The sequence below is a fragment of the Phalangium opilio genome, unplaced genomic scaffold (genome assembly GCF_054372755.1).
Source record: "Phalangium opilio isolate 3A_F unplaced genomic scaffold, DU_Popi_V2 ptg000031l_1, whole genome shotgun sequence".
Lineage (NCBI taxonomy): Eukaryota > Metazoa > Arthropoda > Arachnida > Opiliones > Phalangiidae > Phalangium > Phalangium opilio.
In genome coordinates, this window is record NW_028324158.1 from 10,866,897 (window position 1) to 10,890,991 (window position 24,095).

Below are 24,095 nucleotides of genomic sequence, written 5' to 3' on the forward strand. Positions count from 1 at the left end.
AGGCCAGGCAACCTGGAGGACAAAAGCAGACGGTTTTCTGTCCTCGAGGTAGACCGGCCTCCTGGTGTAAATAGTATGAATCCTAAATGTCTATAAACTATCTATAGGGTCTTTGCGCGTGACGTCAAGTTTCCTTCCCCCTTTCCTCTCCCCTTGCCGGCTGCCCGCTCTGGCCACGTTAGGACGCCATGTTGACATATCCTGAAAACCGGTTTTCGCCCCCTATTTCTTCCCCCTTTTTACTCTCGCGGAAACACCCTATAGGAAGATGGACTGCAAAACTGAGTGTTGTCAATTCTCGCGTCGTTCTCGAACTAGCTCTCAGAAAGTCTCTAGTAAAGGTAGTGTCATACTTATGGAACATATCTTATATATTTATGCTACTATGAATTGACCTTGATATATGATTATCCCAATATACCCTTGCTTATGCCGTTATTTTTGTGTCAACAAAATCGCCCTGTTTTTATATCCCCCAATAAGATCCACGCGGTCTCATTATGTTTGAATTTTCGCGCCAGTTCAGGTCAGTACAGTTTAAAACTATTCCGTTCTTTAATCGTTAAAATATAATTAGATGTTCGCTCAAATAATTGGCGCTATTACTTGGCTCAATTAGGCCAAAGTTCTTTTACGAAAACAAGCCGCGAATATGTATTTCAATCTCTCATTAGCCGAGTTTTTCCGGATAATCGATTTGGGAGTAATTAGTTCGGTACTCCGCCTGTTTTAATAATCAAAAACGCTAGTTCTCAAGGCAATTTCGCGATGATATTGACATATTTATCGTATCAAGGAGATTAACTATTAATTTTCTTATTGGTTTTGCGCCTTGAGCGTGTTTGTGTCATAGTGTGTTTTCAGCCTAGTCATAAAATTTACGGGCGTTGGGTACAAAACTTCGAAACTCATTCATGCGTACGAGAAAATGGTAGGAGAAAAAAAATGGATCAATTTTGGAAAACGAGCGTAATGACTCATCACAGGTAAACCTTTTATAGTTTCTGAATCATAATATAATGGGTTTTCCTTTTTGCGGTCGTTGAGGGAAAGTACAATGATCTTTTAGTAGTGGCAGCTAGAAAAAAGGTTATATTACGGATGTACGCCTAAATTATTCGGAAATAGCTTTAAATAAGCTTGACGAATCGTTTACATAACGGTAAGATCTTTATTTTCATTAAAACATTTACTGAAAACGCGTGAAAAGTAGGAGAAAGATTGTGAATATTTATTATAAACAAAAACGGGCGCGAACGTACGTACGTTTACGCGCCTCTTTCGAAAAGGCGCCAAAAAGACTCGAGAAAAAGGCGCGTAAAAATTTCCCGCCCGGAAAATTAAACGCATTTACGCAAAATTAGGCTTAGCGAAGTTGGCGTTAAAATTAAGCTTAATTGTGTTATCGAGTTAAAAACATGCGAAAGGAAATTTTATACGTCAGAAACTAATCGGGGTGGACACAGTTTAAAGTTTTGACAGTTGAAAACCGCTTGAAATGTAAGAATGACTTCTTTTTCTTCTGACTTTGAGACTTTATGTCGCCAGTCCGCCAACATGTTTTGTATATTTTTTAGACATCCGCCGCATTAAAATAAATAAATAGTTACTTAAAAGAAGTAAAACCCCCTTTAGCTTGGTTTTTAAAACACGTTTGAACTTCAACAATTAATAAGTCATTAATAAATTAGGTTAAGGCTATAGTTTTACGTATTTTTAAAAGAATTTTGAAGGGTACAATTAAAACTTTTTAAAATAAAAGCAGTTCTCTGGCTTCTCAAAGGGCAAGCTTCTGGCGCGGAGGGATATATAAAAACTGATAAGGCATTTCGGTACACAGCTTGGGCCTATTCTGAGAGTAGAGTGACTTTATAGGGCGAAGAAGGTTAGCAGGAGTATGCGGTTGCTTTCTATCGAAACGCCCTAAGAAAAACCGCGTTATTTGCGTCGCGCTAAGAAGGCCTCGCGCTCTCATGTGCCTAAAGAGGTCGTTATCGTCTTTCCGCAGCCTCTGCTAGGGAAACGGAGATTCATAGAGAAAAAAATATTCCAAAATCAGTGGGTTTTAATTTTTAATTATTGTAATTAAGTGTGTGTAAGAAATCGTAACGAAAATGCAGCGTATTACGTCGAAATTGGTGAAATTAAATCACGCCTAATAATGAGAAACGTAAGCTTTTTTTTTCTATGTATTTTGGGTGGTTAAAAATTTCGTATATATTTTCGGCTGAACTGAACTCTACCCTTGCGCCTTGAGGGTAAATTAGGCTTAAGATGAGGCCTAATTTTCTTCTTGGAAAAACGCTGCTACACTTTCATGAATGATGAAAGTTTCATGATCGCGTTTTTGCGGGTTTATCCGTTTTTAAAAGGCGTTTAGGCCTGTCATTTTAAATAAAACTAAACTTTATGTTATGTAAAATGATATTAAGTCTTGAATTGAATTGATTATGTAATTTTTAAGATGTAGATAAGCTTTTTAAATGGGTTTTCAGATATCTAGCTATTAATTTATGTAATAGGTTATGAGTCAAGAACTCAAGACAGGTTATTTAAACATCGTTTAAATTATAGATTATGCCTGAAAACAGTGGTAATCACTTAAAATCTCACTTAATTTCTTAATTTTTGTGTGTTAAGATTGGGAAACACTGAAGGGGAATTCAGTGAACCTGGAATACTTAAAAACGAGGATTTTAACGTCAACCCCAGCATGTCTACTCTGAACAGTCTATTTAGTTTTACAAGTCCCGCTGTTAAGAAATTATTAGGCTGGAAACAAGGTGATGAAGAAGAGAAATGGGCTGAAAAAGCCGTTGATTCTCTCGTTAAAAAACTAAAAAAGAAAAAAGGGGCGATAGAGGAGTTGGAGAAAGCTTTAAGTAGCCCAGGACAACCTAGTAAATGCGTTACAATACCCAGGTCCCTTGATGGAAGATTACAAGTAAGATCTATGTGTTAAAGTTCAGAGTTACAGGGACAGGGTTCATACAAACCTGGAAAACAGGGAAAACCAGGAAAAATCAGGGAAATAAATAGTTGACAAAAACCTCAGGGAAATTTACAATTTTTAGTAAAATTCCGGGTTAAATTAGTGTCAAACAGGGGCCGAGTAATTAAGGAAAATGCTCCTGAACATTCCCCCTCCATAGGATTAACATTACACTATACTTTGGAGGCGCATAACTCTGGTTATATTAGAGATACGGGGATGTCCTTTGATTATGTTATAGTCCTATTTGCCCCCCATCCAACCATACTAAAAACGTAGGACTACGACAAACAGGGGCCGAGTAATTAGGCAAAATGTTCGTGAACATTCCCTCCATAGGAGTAACATTACACTATACTTTGGAGGCGCATAACTCTGGTTATATTAGAGATACAGGGATGTCCTTTGATTATGTTATAGTCCTATTTGCCCCCCATCCAACCATACTAAAAACATAGGGCTACGACAAACAGGGGCCGAGTAATTAGTCAAAATGCTCCTGAACATTCCCCCTCCATAGGATTAACATTACACTATACTTTAGAGGCTCATAACTCTGGTTATATTAGAGATACGGGGATGTCCTTTGAGTATGTTATAGTCCAATTTGTCCCCCATCCAACCATACTAAAAACTTAGGGCTACGACAAACAGGGGCCGAGTAATTAGGCAAAATGTCCGTGAACATTCCCTCCATAGGATTAACATTACACTATACTTTGGAGGCTCATAACTCTGGTTCTATTATAGATATGGGGGTGTCCTTTGATTATGTTATAGTCCTATTTGTTTCCCCCATCCTCCTTCGTTAACATTTGCTCCATAGGATACTCCATTTACGGAAAAAACCTGGAAATCTCAGGGAAGTATATGGGGAAAAACCTCCCATACATTTCAGGGAAATTTGTTTTCCAAAAGTTGTATGAACCCTGAGTTAAGATTAAAATTAAATTCTTTATATAATTGTTATGTAAGGTTTCACACAGAAAAGGTTTACCACACGTTATTTATTGTCGAGTATGGAGGTGGCCCGATCTTCAGAGTCACCACGAGTTAAAACCATTAGAACAGTGTGAATACCCATTTTCCGCTAAACAAAAAGAGGTTTGCATCAATCCATACCATTACAAAAGAGTTGAAAGTCCAGGTAAATACTGAACAAGTGAAAATGTTTAAAACAGGTTCAAATACTGATGTTTAAATGTAAAATTTAAATTTGTGTAGTTTTGCCTCCCGTACTGGTACCAAGACACTCTGAATACCCACCAGGCCATCCTATGTTGTCAAATAATTTTCAACAGGTGCCTGAACCGGCAATGCCTCACAATGTTAGCTTTTCAGCTCAAGGTTTTACATCACCACCCCCTAATTCCGCTTTAAGTGGCTCTCTCTCACCTCCAGCCGCACCAGCATCAACTTTATCAGGGGTTCCTTCTCCTGGAACGAGCATTTCAAGTTCTGCACCCAATAGCCCATTTGGTTTACCAGGTTAGTTTTTTTATACGTGAAATAGTTATGTCTAAAATATGTCTAATTTTTCTTATGTCTAAAATGTCTAATTTTTCTTATGTCTAAAATGTCTAATTTTTCTTATGTCTAAAATATGTCTAATTTTTCTTATGTCTAAAATATGTCTAATTTTTTTTCATGAAATAGACATATTTTAGACATAATTATAATTATTCTTATGTCTAAAATATGTCTAATTTTTTTTTCATGAAATAGACATAATTATATCTAAAATATGCCTAGTTTATGTTCATGAAATAGGCATAATTTAGACATAATTATGTCTAAAATATGTCTAGTTTTTTATTCATGAAATAGACATAACTATGTCTAAAATATGCCTAGTTTTTATTCATGAAATAGGCATAATTTAGACATAATTATGTCTAAAATATGTCTAGTTTTTTATTCATGAAATAGACATAACTATGTCTAAAATATGCCTAGTTTTTATTCATGAAACAGACATAATTATGTCTAAAATATGTCTAATTTTTTATTCATGAAATAGACGTAATTATGTCTAAAATATGTCTAGTTTTATATTCATGAAACAGACATAATTATGTCTAAAATGTCTAGTTTTTTATTCATGAAATAGACATAATTTAGACATAATTATGTCTAAAATATGCCTAGTTTTTTATTCATGAAATAGACATAATTATGTCTAAAATATGTCTAGTTTTATATTCATGAAATAGACATAATTATGTCTAAAATATGTCTAGTTTTATATTCATGAAACAGACATAATTATGTCTAAAATGTCTAGTTTTTTATTCATGAAATAGACATAATTTAGACATAATTATGTCTAAAATATGCCTAGTTTTTTATTCATGAAATAGACATAATTATGTCTAAAATATGCCTAGTTTTTTATTCATGAAATAGATATAATTATGTCTAAAATATGTCTAGTTTTATATTCATGAAATAGACATAATTATGTCTAAAATGTCTAGTTTTTTATTCATGAAATAGCCGTATTTTAGACATAATTATAATTCTTCTTATGTCTAAAATATGCCTAGTTTTTATTCATGAAATAGACATAATTTAGACATTAATTAATTATGTCTAAAATTTTTCTAATTTTGTATTCATGAAATAGACATAATTATGTCTAAAATATGTCTAATTTTTTATTCATGAAATAGACATAATTATGTCTAAAATACGTCTAATTTTTCTTTAGAAACGCCTCCACCCGCTTATAGTCCCCAAGATGATTCTCAACCAGGCACTGAAAGCAGTCAGACACCCATGGACACAACAGTAATACCTCCTGGTAAATATTGTTGTTCAATTTATTTATTTATTTGTTTAAGTTAAAAAAAAACATACACGGCAAAACGGAACTTTGTTGACCTTTTGAACTCAGGATCTGGTAGGCTGTGTGAAAATAAATTTATCTCAACCCTTTCTACCCTTAAACTAAACTTTCAAGTTTAATGATTGTTTGTAGATTTGGTTTTGAAACAAATTAATTAAAAACCTTTTAATTAGCCTTATTCCTGATCAGCGCCATCTACCCATAGCGGTGACTTTGAGAACTACTGTAAGCGGCAAGCCAATCAGATGTCGCTAAAATCTGGTGACGTCATTTTTGGTAAGACCCGAGAGTGCCAGTCAGTGACGTCACCAGATTTTAGCGACATCTGATTGGCTTGCCGCTTACATTAGTTCTCAAAGTCGCCGCTATGGGTAGATGGCGCTGATCAGGAATAAGGCTAATTAGTATTAATTTTATTATTTTTTTAATTTGGATGCAAAATTAAGTTAAAAAACCTTGTTATTTATTAGATGTAGCACCTGTCACGTACCAAGAACCTCAGTATTGGTGTTCTATAGCGTATTACGAGTTAAATTCTAGAGTTGGAGAAGTTTTTCACGCCCAAAGCCATAGCATCATTATAGATGGTTTTACGGATCCTTCCAATAATAATAATCGCTTCTGTTTGGGATTGTTATCTAATGTTAATCGAAATTCAACCATAGAAAATACAAGAAGGCACATTGGAAAAGGTGAATATAACTATTTTAGTATTTTTTATTTTTATTTTTATTAGGGAAATGCACAGCAAAACGGAACTTTGCTGACTCACTTGAGCTTAGGATCTGGTAGGCTGTGCTAAATTGAATTTATCAGAACTGAATTTACCCTTTGAACTTTTATTTTTAGTTTATTGTTTGTAAATTTGGTTTTTGAAACAATATCATTTATTTTTGGCCGATTTTTCCCCACGTTTCGCCCGATTTTTCCCCACGTTTCGGCCGATTTTTCCCCACGTTTCGGCCGTTTTCTCCCCTCCTTTCGGCCGTTTTCTCCCCTCCTTTCGGCCGTTTTCTCCCCTCCTTTCGGCCGTTTTCTCCCCTCCTTTCGGCCGTTTTCTCCCCTCCTTTCGGCCGTTTTCTCCCCACCTTTCGCCCGATTTCCCCCCACCTTTCGCCCGATTTCCCCCCACCTTTCGCCCGATTTCCCCCCACCTTTCGCCCGATTTCCCCCCACCTTTCGCCCGATTTCCCCCCACCTTTCGCCCGATTTCCCCCCACCTTTCGCCCGATTTCCCCCCACCTTTCGCCCGATTTCCCCCTCCTTACGGCCGATTTCTTCCCACGTTCCGGCCGATTTCCCCCCACGTTTCGGCCGATTTCCCCCCACGTTTCGGCCGATTTCTCCCCACGTTTCGGCCGATTTCTCCCCACGTTTCGGCCGATTTCTCCCCACGTTTCGGCCGATTTCCCCCCACGTTCCGGCCGATTTCCCCCCACGTTCCGGCCGATTTCCCCCCACGTTTCGGCCGATTTCTCCCCACGTTTCGGCCGATTTCTCCCCACGTTTCGGCCGATTTCTCCCCACGTTTCGGCCGATTTCTCCCCACGTTTCGGCCGATTTCTCCCCACGTTTCGGCCGATTTCCCCCCACGTTCCGGCCGATTTCCCCCCACGTTTCGGCCGATTTCTCCCCACGTTTCGGCCGATTTCTCCCCACGTTTCGGCCGATTTCTCCCCACGTTTCGGCCGTTTTCTCCCCACGTTTCGGCCGTTTTCTCCCCACGTTTCGGCCGTTTTCTCCCCACGTTTCGGCCGATTTCTCCCCACGTTTCGGCCGTTTTCTCCCCTCGTTTCGGCCGTTTTCTCCCCACGTTTCGGCCGTTTTCTCCCCACGTTTCGGCCGTTTTCTCCCCTCGTTTCGGCCGTTTTCTCCCCTCGTTTCGGCCGTTTTCTCCCCTCGTTTCGGCCGTTTTCTCCCCTCGTTTCGGCCGTTTTCTCCCCTCGTTTCGGCCGATTTTCTCCCCACGTTTCGGCCGATTTTCTCCCCACGTTTCGGCCGATTTCTCCCCACGTTAATTTTAATTTATTCATGTTGATTGTGTTTGTGTCTTTTATAGGAGTGCATTTATATTATGTGGGTGGAGAAGTTTACGCGGAATGTTTAAGTGACAGCGCGATATTTGTGCAAAGTAGGAATTGCAATCACTCTCATGGATTCCATCCAACTACCGTTTGCAAGATTCCACCTGGATGTAGTTTAAAGATATTCAATAATCAGGTAAATTAACATTTCTTACCAATATTTCCTTACAGATAACAGATTTCACTATAAACAAAAATTAAGTGGAATTTTTAATAAATCATTGGTTATTTCTTTCCTCATTCAATGTTTGCAGGAGTTTGCTCAGCTTTTAAGTCAAGCGGTAAACCACGGTTTTGAAGCTGTTTATGAACTGACCAAAATGTGTACCATTCGCATGAGCTTTGTGAAAGGTTGGGGCGCGGAATATCATCGTCAAGATGTGACTTCGACACCTTGTTGGATTGAAATTCATCTTCACGGACCACTTCAATGGTTAGATAAAGTTCTAACGCAAATGGGCTCGCCGCATAATCCCATTTCTTCTGTATCGTGATGTCCTTGTATCATTAATATAATAATTGCACCAAAAAAAAAAACAAAAACGACAACAAAAATACAATTCACCCCTCCACTATATATACATTACTCTTTTCCCTAGAGTAATCTTAACCCTTTCGTCGCTGAACTCCTTGACCTTTTAATTCGACTCGGAAATTTTTTTATATAAAACTCACACACTCTATCGTTATAAGTCTTTTAATTGAAAAAAAAAAACAAACAATCATCACGCGAATGAGTGCTTCGATTTATAAACAAACAAACAAACAACAAAACTTCATTATTTCATCTTCCTTCATCTGCGTTGTGTTGAACTCGTTTTATTAATTCTTAGCGTGCCATGCCATCAGGAAAAAAGACAATGATTGATTGATTGATTGTTAATTCGATGCCTTTTAAAACAAAGACATAAACAGATGCAATATAATTAATTAACTTAATTAATTAATTAATTAATTAAGTGGCGTTGGTAAAATTAATTAAAAGCTTTAATTCACGTTTATTACAACAACGAACGAACGAACGAACAACAAACAAAAGTCTCTTCACAGTTAACTTTTTTATTTGTTTGTTGTTATTAGTGAAATTAGTTTTGATGCTCCATTATAATTTTTTTTTAGCCTTAAACCTAACTAGGTTTTTGTTATTAATTAACTAACTAATTAATTAATTATTAGTAATTAATTAATTAATTTTGTAGTATAAAGTTATGCCCCTTTTTAGTAAAATTTTAGTTTCACTTTTATTTTAGATTATTTCGCTGCCCCATACCCCATAATCATTTGTTTTAAAGTTTGAAATTTTTTTGTTTTTCACGACTTTATTCATCATCCGTGAATAATATCGTGAAAATATGAATAATTTATCATGAAGTATGACATTTTTTAAAAAGAAATCTCATTGATATTTAATTTTTAACACCATTTTATTTTTTTTAGCGTGAATTGGGATAAAATGTTACGTGAAAACTATAAGTAAGGGAAGGGGGGCCTTAAAAAATTGTCATACTTTATGAAAATTACGCTATGGATGATGGGAAGTATCTATAATCTTAGAGGAATTGGTGTTGGTAGCTGTGGCACAGCTCAGGTTGGGTGGGACATCAAAAAATGGGGGAGGAATAGTCGGACTCAATGGTAACAGCCAGGGCTACATGTCAGAACATTTGATTAGGCGCTGCACCTAGCTGGGGGGGCCTTATCATCGCCCCCCCCCTCCCCCCAATTGTCGTCCATCATATTCCCTAATGTACCTGAGGAACCGACGTCAAGGCACACGGGCTACAGGTGAGACAATTACAATTGAATCCGACTATTCCTCCCCTATTTTTCGGAGTCCCACCCCACGTGAGCTGTGCCACAGTCAGGGCCGGAAATAAGGGAAATTTCTTATAGGACAAGTGTCCAGTGACGCCCCCTTTGACTGGAAAAATTATAGGACATTGTCCACTGGAGTGTGCAAAAATAGTGTCGCATCTTCATAGTCAAACTATCAAAACTTTGGAAAATTTATTGGTCAAAATGTCCAGTGACCCCCTTAGTTTTTAGAAAAATTATGGGACGTTTTAAAATTTTATTGGACAATGCCCAGTGTCCTGTGCTTATTTCCGGCCCTGGCCACAGTTAGCGCGCCGATTTCTCTCAGATTACAGATACTCCCCCATGATCCTTGGTTCTCCCCCCCCCCCCCATACCATGTTAACACTGTTATAATCATTGTAGACAAGTTTAGGAAAATTTAAAAAGATGTATAGTACAATTTATGATAGGGCTAAATAATATTACATAGCGTTTTGTACAAAAAAAAAACAAATTGTCTACATAACCTTTATTTTCTTAGTAACATTTTTTAAAAAGTAGGGGGCGTTTTTATTGATAAAATATTAAATAATATACCAATATAAAACAGTCTTAAAAAAATGCCTTGGCCAGAAGTTTATTGCCTGCCTTTTTACAACTTTTTTTTTAAAAAAAAAGAGAAATTTAATTTAATTTAAGCCGTGCTTGTAAAATTTAAAGGTATTCCTTTTTTTTGTTTAGTTATTGATTGTAATTATAAAATCTAAAAGATCTCACTATTTTCATTTCAACGTTTTATTCTTAACTCAAGTTAACAATCCACCAACATATTCCCGATGCGTGTGCCAAGGCTTAACCCTCCATTTTTAACTGGCCTAGAATCATATGTCGTCTGCTTTTGAAGCTGAAGCAAACGACATATTCTCGATGCGTGTGCCAAGGCTTAACCCTCGATTTTTAACTGGCCTAGAATCATATGTCGTCTGCTTTTTGAAGCTGAAGCAAACGACATATTCTCGATGCGTGTGCCAAGGCTTAACCCTCGATTTTTAACTGGCCCCGAATTATATGTCGTCTGCTTTTGAAGCTGAAGCAAACGACATATTCTCGATGCGTGTGCCAAGGCTTAACCCTCGATTTTTAACTGGCCTAGAATCATATGTCGTCTGCTTTTGAAGCTGAAGCAAACGACATATAATTTTTGTGCTATAGAGCTATTTCAGAAGCCTTAGTGTGACGTCACCCATACTATTTGCCCATATAACCAAAGCGGTACCAAACATGGCCGCCGACTGCCAAAGCTAAGCCCGTGACGTTTTACCTAGGCACTGACGTCACAACTGAGATAGCTCTATTGGTACAGGAATCGGGATTCGGGAACTGCTTAAGGTGGATTAAATTTAATCTTTTATAATTAGGCTATAATTTTATGGGGGTTTAATTTAGTTAAATTTTTTCATTGGAGTAAAATTATATTTTAATATTATTTTATTATATTTGGGAACTTCGTTAAATGCTTTAAATAATTAATTAGGCTTAGCGCAATGTCTTGTTCCATATGCACCCGCCTTTAATAAGACGTTGCTTTAACCTAATTTATCTGTTTAAGTTTGAACTTAAATACAGAAATCTAATCTAAAACTTTTACAGGAAAAGTATATTTATATTTGAGACAAAAAGCTTTTTAATGAAAAAAAACAAAAATTTAAAGAGATTAGAGCAGTTTTGTAGGCCATGTGGTTGTTTTTAGCTTTTTGAGAGAATCTTTTACAAAAAAAAATATTAACAAAAAGATATAAAAAAAAACAGCTTTATTTTTTGAAGTTGTGCAATATGATGATGAAATCATGGAAAAGGCAGTGAGTGCAGTCAGCACGTTCATCTCTTGTATTCTTAAACGTCTGGTCACAAGTAATAAAGAAGTTTTACTCCAGAAAGAGTATTTGATTGGACTGTTTTACAAGCCTAAATTGGCCTTATTCCTGATCAACGCCACCGAGGCTTAGCGGCGACTTTTGGAACTATAATAATACGGTAGCCAATTACAGGTGGCGCTGGAGCCGATGGACTCTGATGGAGATCTGTTATTTTCTCTATTTTGAATCATGTGAATAACCAAGGCTTAACAAGCGATATGGTTTCAAAAGTATTAAAAGTTGATTTTACCTTTCTTATTCTGTCTAATATTATGAAATAAGACTTTCGGAGTAAGTTTTCATTCGATTTTGGTCTATTTGGAGATTATTCGGTTAATAATAATTATTTAAAACATGTTTTTTGAAGTTGAAGCGGTAATAATCAAAACAGAGAAAATAACATCTCCATCAGAGTCCATCGACTCCAGCGCCACCTGTAATTGGCTACCGTATTATTATAGTTCCAAAAGTCGCCGCTACGCCTCGGTGGCGTTGATCAGGAATAAGGCCAATTTAATATGTTACAGATATACCATTTATTTATTTATTTATTCATTCATTCATACTCCGTTATGCCTATCAAAAATCACGTTGTTTTTAAAAATTTGAAATTTTGGCGCGAAAATAGTAACGGCCAGAACAGTACCACATGATCATACAACACGCGAGTTCGCGCATGCGCAAAAAGGTTAAAATGGCCGTACGAAGACTGTTGTTGCACGGAATGGACGTGTACCGTATAACGATCTGAAGTTTTAATCAAATTTTAACTGGTAAATTAATGTTAACCATTTAAATTAAGGTTTATAATTTTAATTTAACATATTCCTCTAATTTTTGACAGGTTTTCCAGCTAATTAACCGTGAATTAAACCCTTGAAATAAAATTTTTAAAATCGCTAGGTGTAAAGTAAAGCTCGTTAGTACTAAGTGCCAAATATGGCAGACGGAAATCGAGACGCTGGCGACAAAACTTGAAATTTTTTGGAGAATTTAGCCTAAATCTTTATTCCACGCATTGTGGGATTAATAACAACGTTACCCGTTAAATATTTTGTAAGTTTTGTAGATTTATAAATAACGCTAAGCCTAATTATAATAATCAATTCAAACATTCAATACTTGTGCCTTGGTTAATGAACTGAAATGACCCCGTGAACTTTCAAAGTTTAGCCGTCATTAAGTCAGTTTGAATTGTTTATTTTGATTTTTTTGTTACTTTAAACAGTGCTTATTAGTTAAGTGTCATGTGGAAACCATCCATGAGTATGAAAAGTAAAAGACCAGCTTGTAAATCTCCCGAAGAAGCCAGTGGTAAGAAGCCAATGATTCTTATTATTAAATTTTTACCTAATTAATACCACTCACGAACGGATTATGTAGCTTCATCTGGGAAAAAACGAAGAAGGAAAACAAGCTCTTGTTTAAGTGAAGATGAAGATTCAAAAGGTAATTACAAGATATTTATTATAATTTATAGAGTAATGGCAGTCCTCTACCTTCGACTGTATTAAGCTCTATGGGAAAATAACATGGGGTGCCATTAGTCTATTATAATTTATAGAGTAATGGCAGCCCTCTGCCTTCGACTGTATTAAGCTCTATGGGGAAATAACATGGGGTGCCATTAGTCTATAGGGACTTGGCAATTCGGGCTTAACTCCGCCCCCAGCGCCATTATGGTATGTTTTTTTAACAGAATGAAAGCTATATAAGCCCCTCCTCCTGGTATGTTTTTTAGCACTAGTGGAAGGTAGCCTGACGTTGCATGACGTAGTACTGCCAAGTCCCTATTATAATTTATAGAGTAATGGCAGTCCTCTGCCTTCGACTGTATTAAGCTCTATGGGGAAATAACATGGGGTGCCATTAGTCTATTATAATTTATAGAGTAATGGCAGTCCTCGGCCTTCGACTGTATTAAGCTCTATGGGGAAATAACATGGGGTGCCATTAGTCTATTATTATAATTTATAGAGTAATGGCAGTCCTCTGCCTTCGACTGTATTAAGCTCTATGGGGAAATAACATGGGGTGCCATTAGTCTATTATAATTTATAGAGTAATGGCAGTCCTCTGCCTTTGACTGTATTAAGCTCTATGGGGAAATAACATGGGGTGCCATTAGTCTGTTATTATATCATTATTGAGTATTGATATTTTTTTTCTAAGGTTTCTCTAAACGTGGAGGTGGGAACACGATTGATTTACCACCCATGTCCAAGATCTATAACAGTTCATACAGGAACAATAAACCAGCTGAGCTTTTCCGTAAGGATCTTATAAGCGCTATGAAGTTACCAGACAGTGATCAACTGGCTCCGGAGGAATATTGGTTAATGTCTGATGCTTGGAAACAAGAATGGGAAAGAGGAGTTCAAGTTCCTGTTAACCCTAACACATTACCGGAACCGACTTATAGGTAATAGTAAATTATTTATATTGAGTTGGTTGGGAAATCTCAAAAATAGATCATTCTTAATTAATTAATTAATTAATAGGGTAATTGAGACTGAAAAGCTCGAGGAGTTTAAGTTGTACGTTCCCCCAATTATTATTTTAATTTCTAAATTGAAGGCAGGGTTCGTACACGACCTGGAAAACCTGGAAAAGTCAGGGAAATTGAAAATGGGCCTAAAATGTCAGGGAAATTGAAAATGGGCCTAAAAAGTCAGGGAAATTTAAAATGGGCCTAAAAAGTCAGGGAAATTTAAAATGGGCCTAAAAAGTCGGGGAAATTTAAAATGGGCCTAAAAAGTCAGGGAAATTTAAAATGGGCCTAAAAAGTCAGGGAAATTTAAAATGGGCCTAAAAAGTCAGGGAAATTTAAAATGGGCCTAAAATGTCAGGGAAAAGTCAGGGAAATTTAAAATGGGCCTAAAAAGTCAGGGAAATTTAAAATGGGCCTAAAAAGTCAGGGAAATTGAAAATGGTCCTAAAAAGTCAGGGAAAAGTCAGGGAAATTGAAAATGGGCCTAAAAAGTCAGGGAAATTTAAAATGGACCTAAAAAGTCAGGGAAATTTAAAATGGGCCTAAAATGTCAGGGAAAAGTCAGGGAAATTGAAAATGGGCCTAAAAAGTCAGGGAAATTGAAAATGGGCCTAAAAAGTCAGGGAAATTGAAAATGGGCCTAAAAAGTCAGGGAAATTGAAAATGGGCCTAAAATGTCAGGGAAATTTAAAATGGACCTAAAAAGTTAGGGAAATGTCAGGGAAAAATATATTGGAGGGAAATTTAAAGTATAAGGGTGACCAGAAAATTTTTTGTCTGAGATTTGAGCAAAGCCCCAAATTCGCGGAGCTCGTTTCGCTCACTCAGGTTATTTACGATTTACTTTAAATTAAATTTAAACGAATTAATTGGCTAATTTTTATAACAATAACTCGTGCAAAAATTATTTGAGTGAATATAGATTGGTTTTCATATATACGTTCGCCATGTACGTTATTGCAAATGGTCAGGGAAATTTGGGGAATTTAGTCAGGGAAAACCTGGAAAAGACAGCTAGGAATTTCATTCCAAAAATTTTGTACGAACCCTGATTGAGTTTCCAGGGCTCAATTTTTTTAATTAGCTTTACTTATTTTAGGCCAAAGAAGTTTTTAAAACACGCTCAAGATGAAAACTTCAACACTGAATGGCATATTGTTAGCGCGGCTTCAACTGTAGCTGATAAAGCTTGTCGTTACGACTTGGACGATTTAGATACCTCTTGGCTAAGATTATTTAATGATGAAAGAGATGATTTAGGCCTAGCACCTGTTGAAGAAATTACCATGGAGTTGGTAATGGATGAACTAGAATCTCAGTGTTTTGAAAATCTACAAGACGCTATTAAAAGTCAAGAAGGATTGGGAATTGAATATGATGAAGATGTTATCTGTGACGTTTGTCGTTCGGTAATTATGATGTTTTTTTTTTTTTTATAAATTTTTGGTAGAGGGAATTGATAAATTTGGAAGTCGTTCTTCTTAAGCCTTGGTTTAGCAGACGAAAAAACAAATCAAGGAACCAAAGCTTAAATACTTAAAATCCAATCCAATCCTTTTACATCGTAATTAATTATAGGAAATTACCAAAAATACTGCAATTAAATTGTTAATTGCGGTTTAGTTTATTTGAATAAAATAATATTTTCACAGTTAATGTTAATTTCACGTTTGGGTAGAGGGAATTTATAAATTTGGGAAGTCGTTCTTAACTTCTTAAGCCTTGGTTAAGGTTTAGCAGACGAAAAAACAAATCAAGGAACCAAAAGCTTAATGAATACTTAAAATACAATCCAATCCTTTTACATCGTAATTAATTATAGGAAATTACCAAAAATACAGCAATTAAATTGTTAATTGCTGTTTAGTTTATTTGAATAAAACAATATTTTCACAGTTAATGTTAATTTCACGTTTGGGTAGAGGGAATTTATAAATTTGGGAAGTCGTTCTTAACTTCTTAAGCCTTGGTTTAGCCGACGAAAAAACAAATCAAGGAAGTTAGGAACCAAAGCTTAAATACTTAAAAATACAATCCAATCCTTTTACATCATAATTAATTATAGGAAATTACCAAAAATACTGCAATTAAATTGTTAATTGCGGTTTAGTTTATTTGAATAAAGTAATATTTTCACAGTTAATGTTAATTTCACGTTTGGGTAGAGGGAATTTATAAATTTGGAAGTCGTTCTTAAGCCTTGGTTTAGCAGACGAAAAAAACAAATCAAGGAGCCAAAGCTTAAATGCTTAAAATACAATCCAATCCTTTTACATCATAATTAATTATAGGAAATTACCCAAAAATACAGCAATTAAATTGTTAATTGCGGTTTAGTTTATTTGAATAAAATAATATTTTCACAGTTAATGTTAATTTCATTGGAATTTTAATTGTTTATAATCTCAAGTCTGACGTTTGTCGTGTAGCAGACGAAAATTAAAACCGGAAGTTGTAACTAAAAGCCTAAGAAAAAACTTAAATACAATTCAATCGTTTTACATCGTAATTAATTTTAGGAAATTACTAAAAATACAGCGCGTAAATTGTTAATTGCGGTTAAGTTTATTTGTATTCAATAATATTTTCAGGGGGAATATGAATTTCTTTGAAATTTTAATTGTTCATATAATCTTTAGTCTGACGTTTCTCGTTCAGTAATTAATTAATTATGATATTTTAAATATAGTTTAATTTAATAATAATGATAATAAAGGCGTTATGCGGCATCCCTCTAAGGTTTACCTGATATTTAGGGGGTCCTTTTGAAAGGTGGTAAAATAAAGGAAGTTTAGGACAAGGATTTTGCTAGAGGAAGTTTGATTTGCACCTCAATCGTTTTGCATCCTAATTATTATCGAAAAATTACCAAAAATACAGCAATTAAATTGTTAATTACGGCTTACTTTATTTTAATTGAATAATATTTTGATGATTATTCTTTATTTTGTTTTTTTATTATGTTAAGCCTGACTCTGAGGATGGCAATGAAATGGTTTTCTGCGACTCGTGCAATATTTGCGTCCATCAAGCCTGTTACGGCATCACCTCCATTCCGGATGGCAGCTGGGTTTGCCGAACTTGCGCCCTAGGAATTCGTCCTTTGTGCGAGTTATGCCCTCACAAAGGTGGGGCCATGAAAAGCACCAGGAGTGGATCAAAATGGGCGCACGTCAGCTGCGCTTTATGGGTGCCTGAAGTTAGTATCGGTTGTGTCGAGAAGATGGAACCAATTACCAAAATTTCACACATTCCCGTAAGTAAATTAAAAGTTAAGGCCTAAATTAATTTAAGACGCGTTAAACATTAAATCACTTTTATCTAATACAGCAAAGTCGCTGGTCATTGCTTTGTACCTTATGTAAAGAAAGAGTCGGAGCTTGTATTCAATGTTCGGTAAGTTAATTTAATTAATGAATGGGTTATTTATTTTAAGTATGATTATAATTAAATTATGTAATTAATAATATTTTAGGTTAAAACCTGCAAAACAGCGTATCATGTCACGTGTGCCTTTAAAAATGGTTTAGAGATGAAAGCTATCATTGATGAAGATAATGAAGATGACGGAGTCAAACTAAGGGTAATTGAATTTCATTTATATTTAATTTAAGATTACCGGTTTTTTAATTATTCTTTGATTAATAGTTAGTCTTAATACCGGTTTTTTAATTATTCTTTGATTAATAGTTAGTCTTAATACCGGTTTTTTAATTAATCTTTGATTAATAATTAGTCTTAATACAATGTTTTTTAATTAATCTTTGATTAATAATTACTATTAATTAGTCTTAATACCGGTTTTTTAATTAATCTTTGATTAATAATTAGTCTTAATACAATGTTTTTTAATTAATCTTTGATTAATAATTACTATTAATTAGTCTTAATACCGGTTTTTTAATTAATCTTTGATTAATAATTACTATTAATTAGTCTTAATACCGGTTTTTTAATTAATCTGATTAATAATTACTATTAATTAGTCTTAATACCTGTTTTTTAATTAATCTTTGATTAATAATTACTATTAATACTGGTTTTTTAATTAATCTTTAATTAATAATTACTATAATTAGTCTTACTGCGAGAAACATAGCAAGAAGGAAGAAATCTTAACGACAGAATCTGACGGTGACATTAAAGTAGCTCCCAAAAAGAATGAAAGGAGACGTATCAGCGTTAAGAAAGAAAATACAAACAAAAGCTCCGTTTCTAATAATATTAATAATAATAATAACAACAACAACAACAGTATTATTACCACGTCTGGTAGTAACGGATGTGATAATAAAGCTTGGATGGAATTGGAAATATCTACCGATGATCGAGCTGGAGCTAGGGATAAACGGTAATCCATTTTTTTGAGTATTTTACTACTAGAAATTTCTTTTAATTATATTTATTATAATTAGTAACCTTATAAACTCGTTATCTTTCTTTCTTTCTTTCTTTTCTTCAGGATTCAGTTAGTGGAAGCGGAATTTTATAAACACGTTTCGGCTAAATCCGTCTCGGAAACATTGCAAACTGACGCGTTTGTCACCGATTGCATTTACCAGTATTGGAAATTGAAAAGACGTACCAATTTCAATAAACCTTTGCTGACTCCTAAAGCGGAGGAATCTAATCTGCTGTGTCGACAACAAGAGGATAGTCTCTACGCTCGCATGAAAATGTTCGTTCATCTCCGGCAGGATCTTGAAAGGGTAATTAATATATTAAAATAACTATTTTCTTGTTTTAAAAAAGAGTTCCTAAAGGTAGATTTTTAGAGTTACGGTTCATATATAAAAATTACCGGTACAACTAACTATATTTAATTTAAAATATTGTCAAATTTCTAAAAGAAGTTCGTTATTAATTAAAAAAATTTTGGCGCCAAAAACTGTTAGAAGAGAAGATAGATTAAAAAAACATTTTATAATATATTTAATTATTTATTTATTTATTCTGAATAAACATTTGTTTTTTCTTAGATTCGGTTATTTGCTAATTAATTAATTAGTTTCAATTTAATTTTGACGGTCTTTAGTATTTATTATAGGAATTAAATATTAGTCTTAGATATAATTACAAATTTAGGGTTAGTAAAGGCATAGCCCACTTGATCACGCTGGCTGCACGCGCTGCTATAGAAGCCCCCTCAATCGACCCTAAAAATGAGAATAACATATAATAGGTTCGGTCTAAACAGTTTCAAACCCGTCTGGTTTTAATTTTAACATGGGCGTGCGTCTATGGGAGGGGAGCAGTTTTTTCAACGTTTTTGACAATATTAGTGCATCTACTGGTTCAAATCTCTCGAATTTTTAATGAGACGTGTATTGAAAGGTTTGATATTATCCTGTAAAATTTAAAGTCTTCAGCTATAATAGTTTTTTTTATAAAAAATAAAAATCATCACATAAAATCCTTCAATTTCTCTACTATGTGATGGTTTTTATTTTTTATAAAAAAAACTATTATAGCTGAAGACATGAAATTTTACAGGATAATATCAAACCTTTCAATACACGTCTCATTAAAAATTCAAGAGATTTGAACCAGTAGATGCACTAATATTGTCAAAAACGTTGAAAAAACTGCTCCCCTCCCATGTTTGAATTTTAGACCGAACCTATGTGACGCGCCGCATTCGCGAGTTAACATGAAAAAAAAAAATCGTTTGGACGGGCTTCTAGAGCGCGTGCAGCCAGCGTACGTGATCAAGTGGGCTATGGTAAAGGTGAAGGTGAGTTAACTAGAGGTTAGGTTTAATTAAAATGCCCTTTTCTTCTTTTTTTTTCGTCTTAATCATGATTTTTTTTCGTCTTCATCATTTTTTTTTTTCGTCTTAATCAGGATTTTTTTTTTTCGTCTTAATCATGATTTTTTTTTTCGTCTTAATCATGATTTTTTTTTTTTTCGTCTTAATCATGATTTTTTTTTTTTCGTCTTAATCATGATTTTTTTTTTCGTCTTAATCATGATTTTTTTTTTTTCGTCTTAATCATGATTTTTTTTCGTCTTAATCATGATTTTTTTTTTCGTCTTAATCATGATTTTTTTTTCGTCTTAATCATGATTTTTTTTTTCGTCTTATAATCATGATTTTTTTTTTTCGTCTTAATCATGATTTTTTTTTTTTTCGTCTTAATCATGATTTTTTTTTTTTCGTCTTAATCATGATTTTTTTTTTCGTCTTAATCATGATTTTTTTTTTCGTCTTAATCATGATTTTTTTTTTTCGTCTTAATCATGATTTTTTTTTTCGTCTTAATCATGATTTTTTTTTCGTCTTAATCATGATTTTTTTTTTCGTCTTAATCATGATTTTTTTTTTTCGTCTTAATCATGATTTTTTTTTTTCGTCTTAATCATGATTTTTTTTTTTTCGTCTTAATCATGATTTTTTTTTTTCGTCTTAATCATGATTTTTTTTTTTTCGTCTTAATCATGATTTTTTTTTTCGTCTTAATCATGATTTTTTTTTTCGTCTTAATCATGATTTTTTTTTCGTCTTAATCATGATTTTTTTTTTTTTTCGTCTTAATCATGATTTTTTTTTTTTTTTTCGTCTTAATCATGATTTTTTTTTTTTTTTTTTTCAATTTAGGTTCGAAATCTCTGTTACATGGTTAATCGTCGTGAGAAACTTAACAGATCGTATTTTCGCGTCCGTGAGGAAGTATTTAAGAAACAAGTGGCGATATTCTCAAAGAAAGGCGCCAAGTTTAGCGATAAAGAACGTAACGCTATCGCGCAAGCCAATCACAGTGACAACATATACGACCGACTTTATTCATGCGATACTGAGAAGTTTCCGTTATTTAGTTCCGTCGTTTCCGTTTTAGAAGGTAAGGATTGTCCTTCGAGCGATTTGACCCCTCAAAAGAGACAAGTGAAAAAACCGGAGAAAGTTGTGGTACCGACACCGGAAAAAATCCAACAAGAGGCTCAGAAAACACCCAATCCTTACGCCAAACATTATTTCAATGGAATACGTCGATCTCATCGGAAATTTACTTCCTTATTTCAATTAACCGCCGAGGACGGAAACGGGGATAGTAACGCTAATAAGAATAAATGCAGAATTAAACAACGGTTTAAGAAGATGACGGATCGTTTTGAAGCTGAAATGAACAAGTTTAACGAGATGAGGGATGACGATTCCCGATCTTCGCCTCCTTTGCAATTAGAAGAAAGCAGTAATGATTATAGCAATCATTACGAACCCGAAAGAGACGAAGACGAACCTGGAGAACCAAAGCAAAGTTGTTCTTCACTTATGATGGATGAAGACACGCTACTTCCTGATATGAAAACTGAGGAGGACATCAGCGAAACTTTGGAAACTACTACAGATAAGTCCCACGAAGAAGACGTTGAAGAGAAAGTGGACACGGTGGTTGAAGAGAAAGAGAAAGAGAAAGGGGAGGAACGCAATCCGCAATCGCAAGAACTATCTTCGTATCAACGTAAAGTCCTTCAAGCTAAAGGTTCAAATATATCCTATAGAGATCAAGTTTTTGTGGATTGTGACGACGTTAAACTAAACAGCGAAGTTAAAGTGTCCATGTCCAGTAGCGATATTATCGTTTTAAAAACTGAAGGTAAAGAAAATGATAAAAGAATCGTTACGACAATCGCTTCGGGAAATTTGGTTTTAGATGGCGACAAAACTGTTGTCGTTGTTGACGAAGCAACGACGACTCTTACTCAAGAGGAAAGCAATTACGAAGTGCCCTTAACCTTAAATGGTGGTGAGATTGATAGGGACGACGCTATTAATAAAGATTCTGATAACGTTTTCATTGATACCGAGACCGATGATGGTGGCGATAATCAATTAGTTTTATCACCCAGAAGGTTAAGGAGTAGTAAAGCGTCTTCTCGTAGTTCAAGCGCAAGTAGTTCGGTTAAAACTGATAATAATAATACCATGTCCAAAAGGTTTTTAAAGAAACAACCTACTACTACTAAAGATAATAACAATAGGAGTAGGGAACGGATAAGGATAAGGGATAGGGATAGGTCGCCCCAAATCCCAATCTCGGTTGTCACTAACACTAAATCTTCACCTACGCGAGTGTTATTAGACGATACTACGGATGGTGATAGGAAAAAAGTCCTGGAAGAAAGTATTAAAGTCCGGGAATCTTTGTTTCCCGCTACCAGTCCACGTTCGTCATTAGCCGGTTATCGAATACCTAAGAAAAAGAGTGAAAGTAGCGATACTGAGAATTTAAAAGACAGGGGGAATTCACCCATCTCCCCTTTAAGCGATATTGGTTCGAAAAAACCCCCCGATTGCGGATCTTATAATCTGAAACCCGTTAGACATCAAGTACCTACATCACCGGTTGCGAAAAACCCCTGGAACGAAAACCATACCACTCAATCTCCTAGACTAGTCATTAAACTTCGTAAAGATCCCGATTCCCCGCGATGGCGAAGTGATTCTTACAATTACGCGGCCGAGAAAGATAATTTTAAAGACTCGACGGTGACACCAAAATTTCACGTTATTAATAACGATTGGGAAGCGACGTCTACAACAAATAAAAATAGACGGGATGACGGGGTAACTCCTCCGAGTAAGGATAATTGCGATAATGGGAGTCGGTATCCTATTCGTTTTAGGACAATTTCTCAAAAGCCTAATCAGGCGGCTGAAATGGCCAGCTAGCATTTATCCAGTGGTGCCTAATTCACACCAGTTTTTTTTTTTTTTTTTTTTATACATACGTAAGTAGATTAAAAAAAAAGAAATTGGAATTTTAAACTTTAAACTTCTTTTCCGGTGTAATATATTTTTTGTTTTTTTTTAAACTTGAAAGATCCCATCCCCATCCATTTCTCATTCATCCTTTTTTTTTTTTTATTTCTTCAAGTTTTAAAGCAGCTTTTGCTTTGCGTTTTAAAATAATTTAAAAAACTGTTCCTGAATTTTCTGCAATTAATGTATTTTTATTAGAAACTTTCAAATCTCGTAGATTGAAAGAATATTTGTTTGACAAAATGAAGTTGTTGTTTTTTTTGTTTTTTTTTTTTTCGTTTTTTTTTTTGAAGGATTGGAGATAAAAACGGTAAAAATATTCGTTAGAGACACAATAACATTCGGTTTTTATTTTTATTTTTATTTTGGTCAAATTTTAAAATTTATTAAAAAAAAATTTGAATAGTTCGTTGGTTCGACGTAAAATTTTAAGAAAATGAAATTACTAAAAAAAAAAAAAAAAAGTTCTTTTACAAAAAATCAAAAGGTTAATTAATAAGAGAATTTTTGAACAGATAACAAAACCAACAAACAAACAAAGAATGAAATAAACAAACAAACAAAGGCAACACTGAATATATATAATATAAATTGTATATAAATTTAATAATTATACACGTGTAATTAAAATTTTTTGTTTAAATTTTATATTTCGACGTTTATTTTGTTTTAAGGTGGAACGGAAGTGTGGTTCAAGTAAGATATTTACCTGTTGTGGGTTTTTAAAGGTAAGTGTTAAAGCATAAGTCTATTCAACGATAAATATCGTAGTCGTTGGTCTATTGGTTAAAGGGATAGCCTTTGAGCAGCTTAGAAGGCGATTACTTAGTACTATAGCTGCTTATACATTTCAAATCGTCCATGTTGTAAACGCCTTAACTGCCTATGTGAAACACGAGCTCTTTTAAACAAGTACATTATAGAGAGTTTAAGTAACTACCCATAAAATACATGTCAACGTGTTGCAATTTAATTTCGTTTAGTTAAAATTTGACGCATGATGTATTCGTGATGAAATACGAAAACTCGATTACACGCCTCGTGTGTTCACAATGGCTAGAGCGCTAGACGTTTTCATGTACGTTTTTCAGTCCATTCTTAAACAATCTAGTTCTACGAATCGATACGAAGTGTATCCTTTCGTGTGTTGAAGTTGGGGAAACTGTTTGCCTTCTCGCATTTAAACACTTCATTTCAAGGTGGATA

General features: G+C 34.6%; 2 protein-coding genes across 3 annotated transcripts; both read left to right on the forward strand.

Annotated features, from left to right (window-relative positions):
• The first annotated feature begins 1,055 nt into the window (after positions 1-1,055).
• On the forward strand, positions 1,056-11,658 carry Mad (mothers against decapentaplegic homolog 1). 2 transcript variants are annotated; one of them, XM_089870149.1, is made up of 8 exons: positions 1,056-1,162; positions 2,641-2,944; positions 3,968-4,139; positions 4,217-4,480; positions 5,703-5,795; positions 6,311-6,532; positions 7,900-8,060; positions 8,179-11,658. In XM_089870149.1, exons 2-8 carry the CDS (start codon positions 2,714-2,716, stop codon positions 8,416-8,418), a joined length of 1,383 nt encoding a protein of 460 aa, XP_089726275.1. In that variant the 5' UTR covers positions 1,056-1,162; positions 2,641-2,713; the 3' UTR covers positions 8,419-11,658. The 2 variants fall into 2 exon arrangements, with proteins under 2 accessions (XP_089726275.1, XP_089726274.1); XM_089870148.1 differs by lacking the exon at positions 1,056-1,162 and adding an exon at positions 1,901-2,170.
• A 608-nt stretch (positions 11,659-12,266) lies between these two features.
• rno (PHD finger protein rhinoceros) lies at positions 12,267-23,537 on the forward strand. The gene is made up of 13 exons (XM_089870147.1): positions 12,267-12,410; positions 12,482-12,695; positions 12,866-12,951; positions 13,021-13,086; positions 13,810-14,059; positions 14,139-14,174; positions 15,228-15,537; positions 17,097-17,384; positions 17,459-17,524; positions 17,604-17,711; positions 18,208-18,479; positions 18,591-18,837; positions 20,727-23,537. The coding sequence occupies exons 3-13, from the start codon at positions 12,885-12,887 to the stop codon at positions 22,797-22,799; spliced, it is 3,783 nt and encodes a 1,260-aa protein (XP_089726273.1). The 5' UTR covers positions 12,267-12,410; positions 12,482-12,695; positions 12,866-12,884; the 3' UTR covers positions 22,800-23,537.
• Positions 23,538-24,095: the final 558 nt, after the last annotated feature.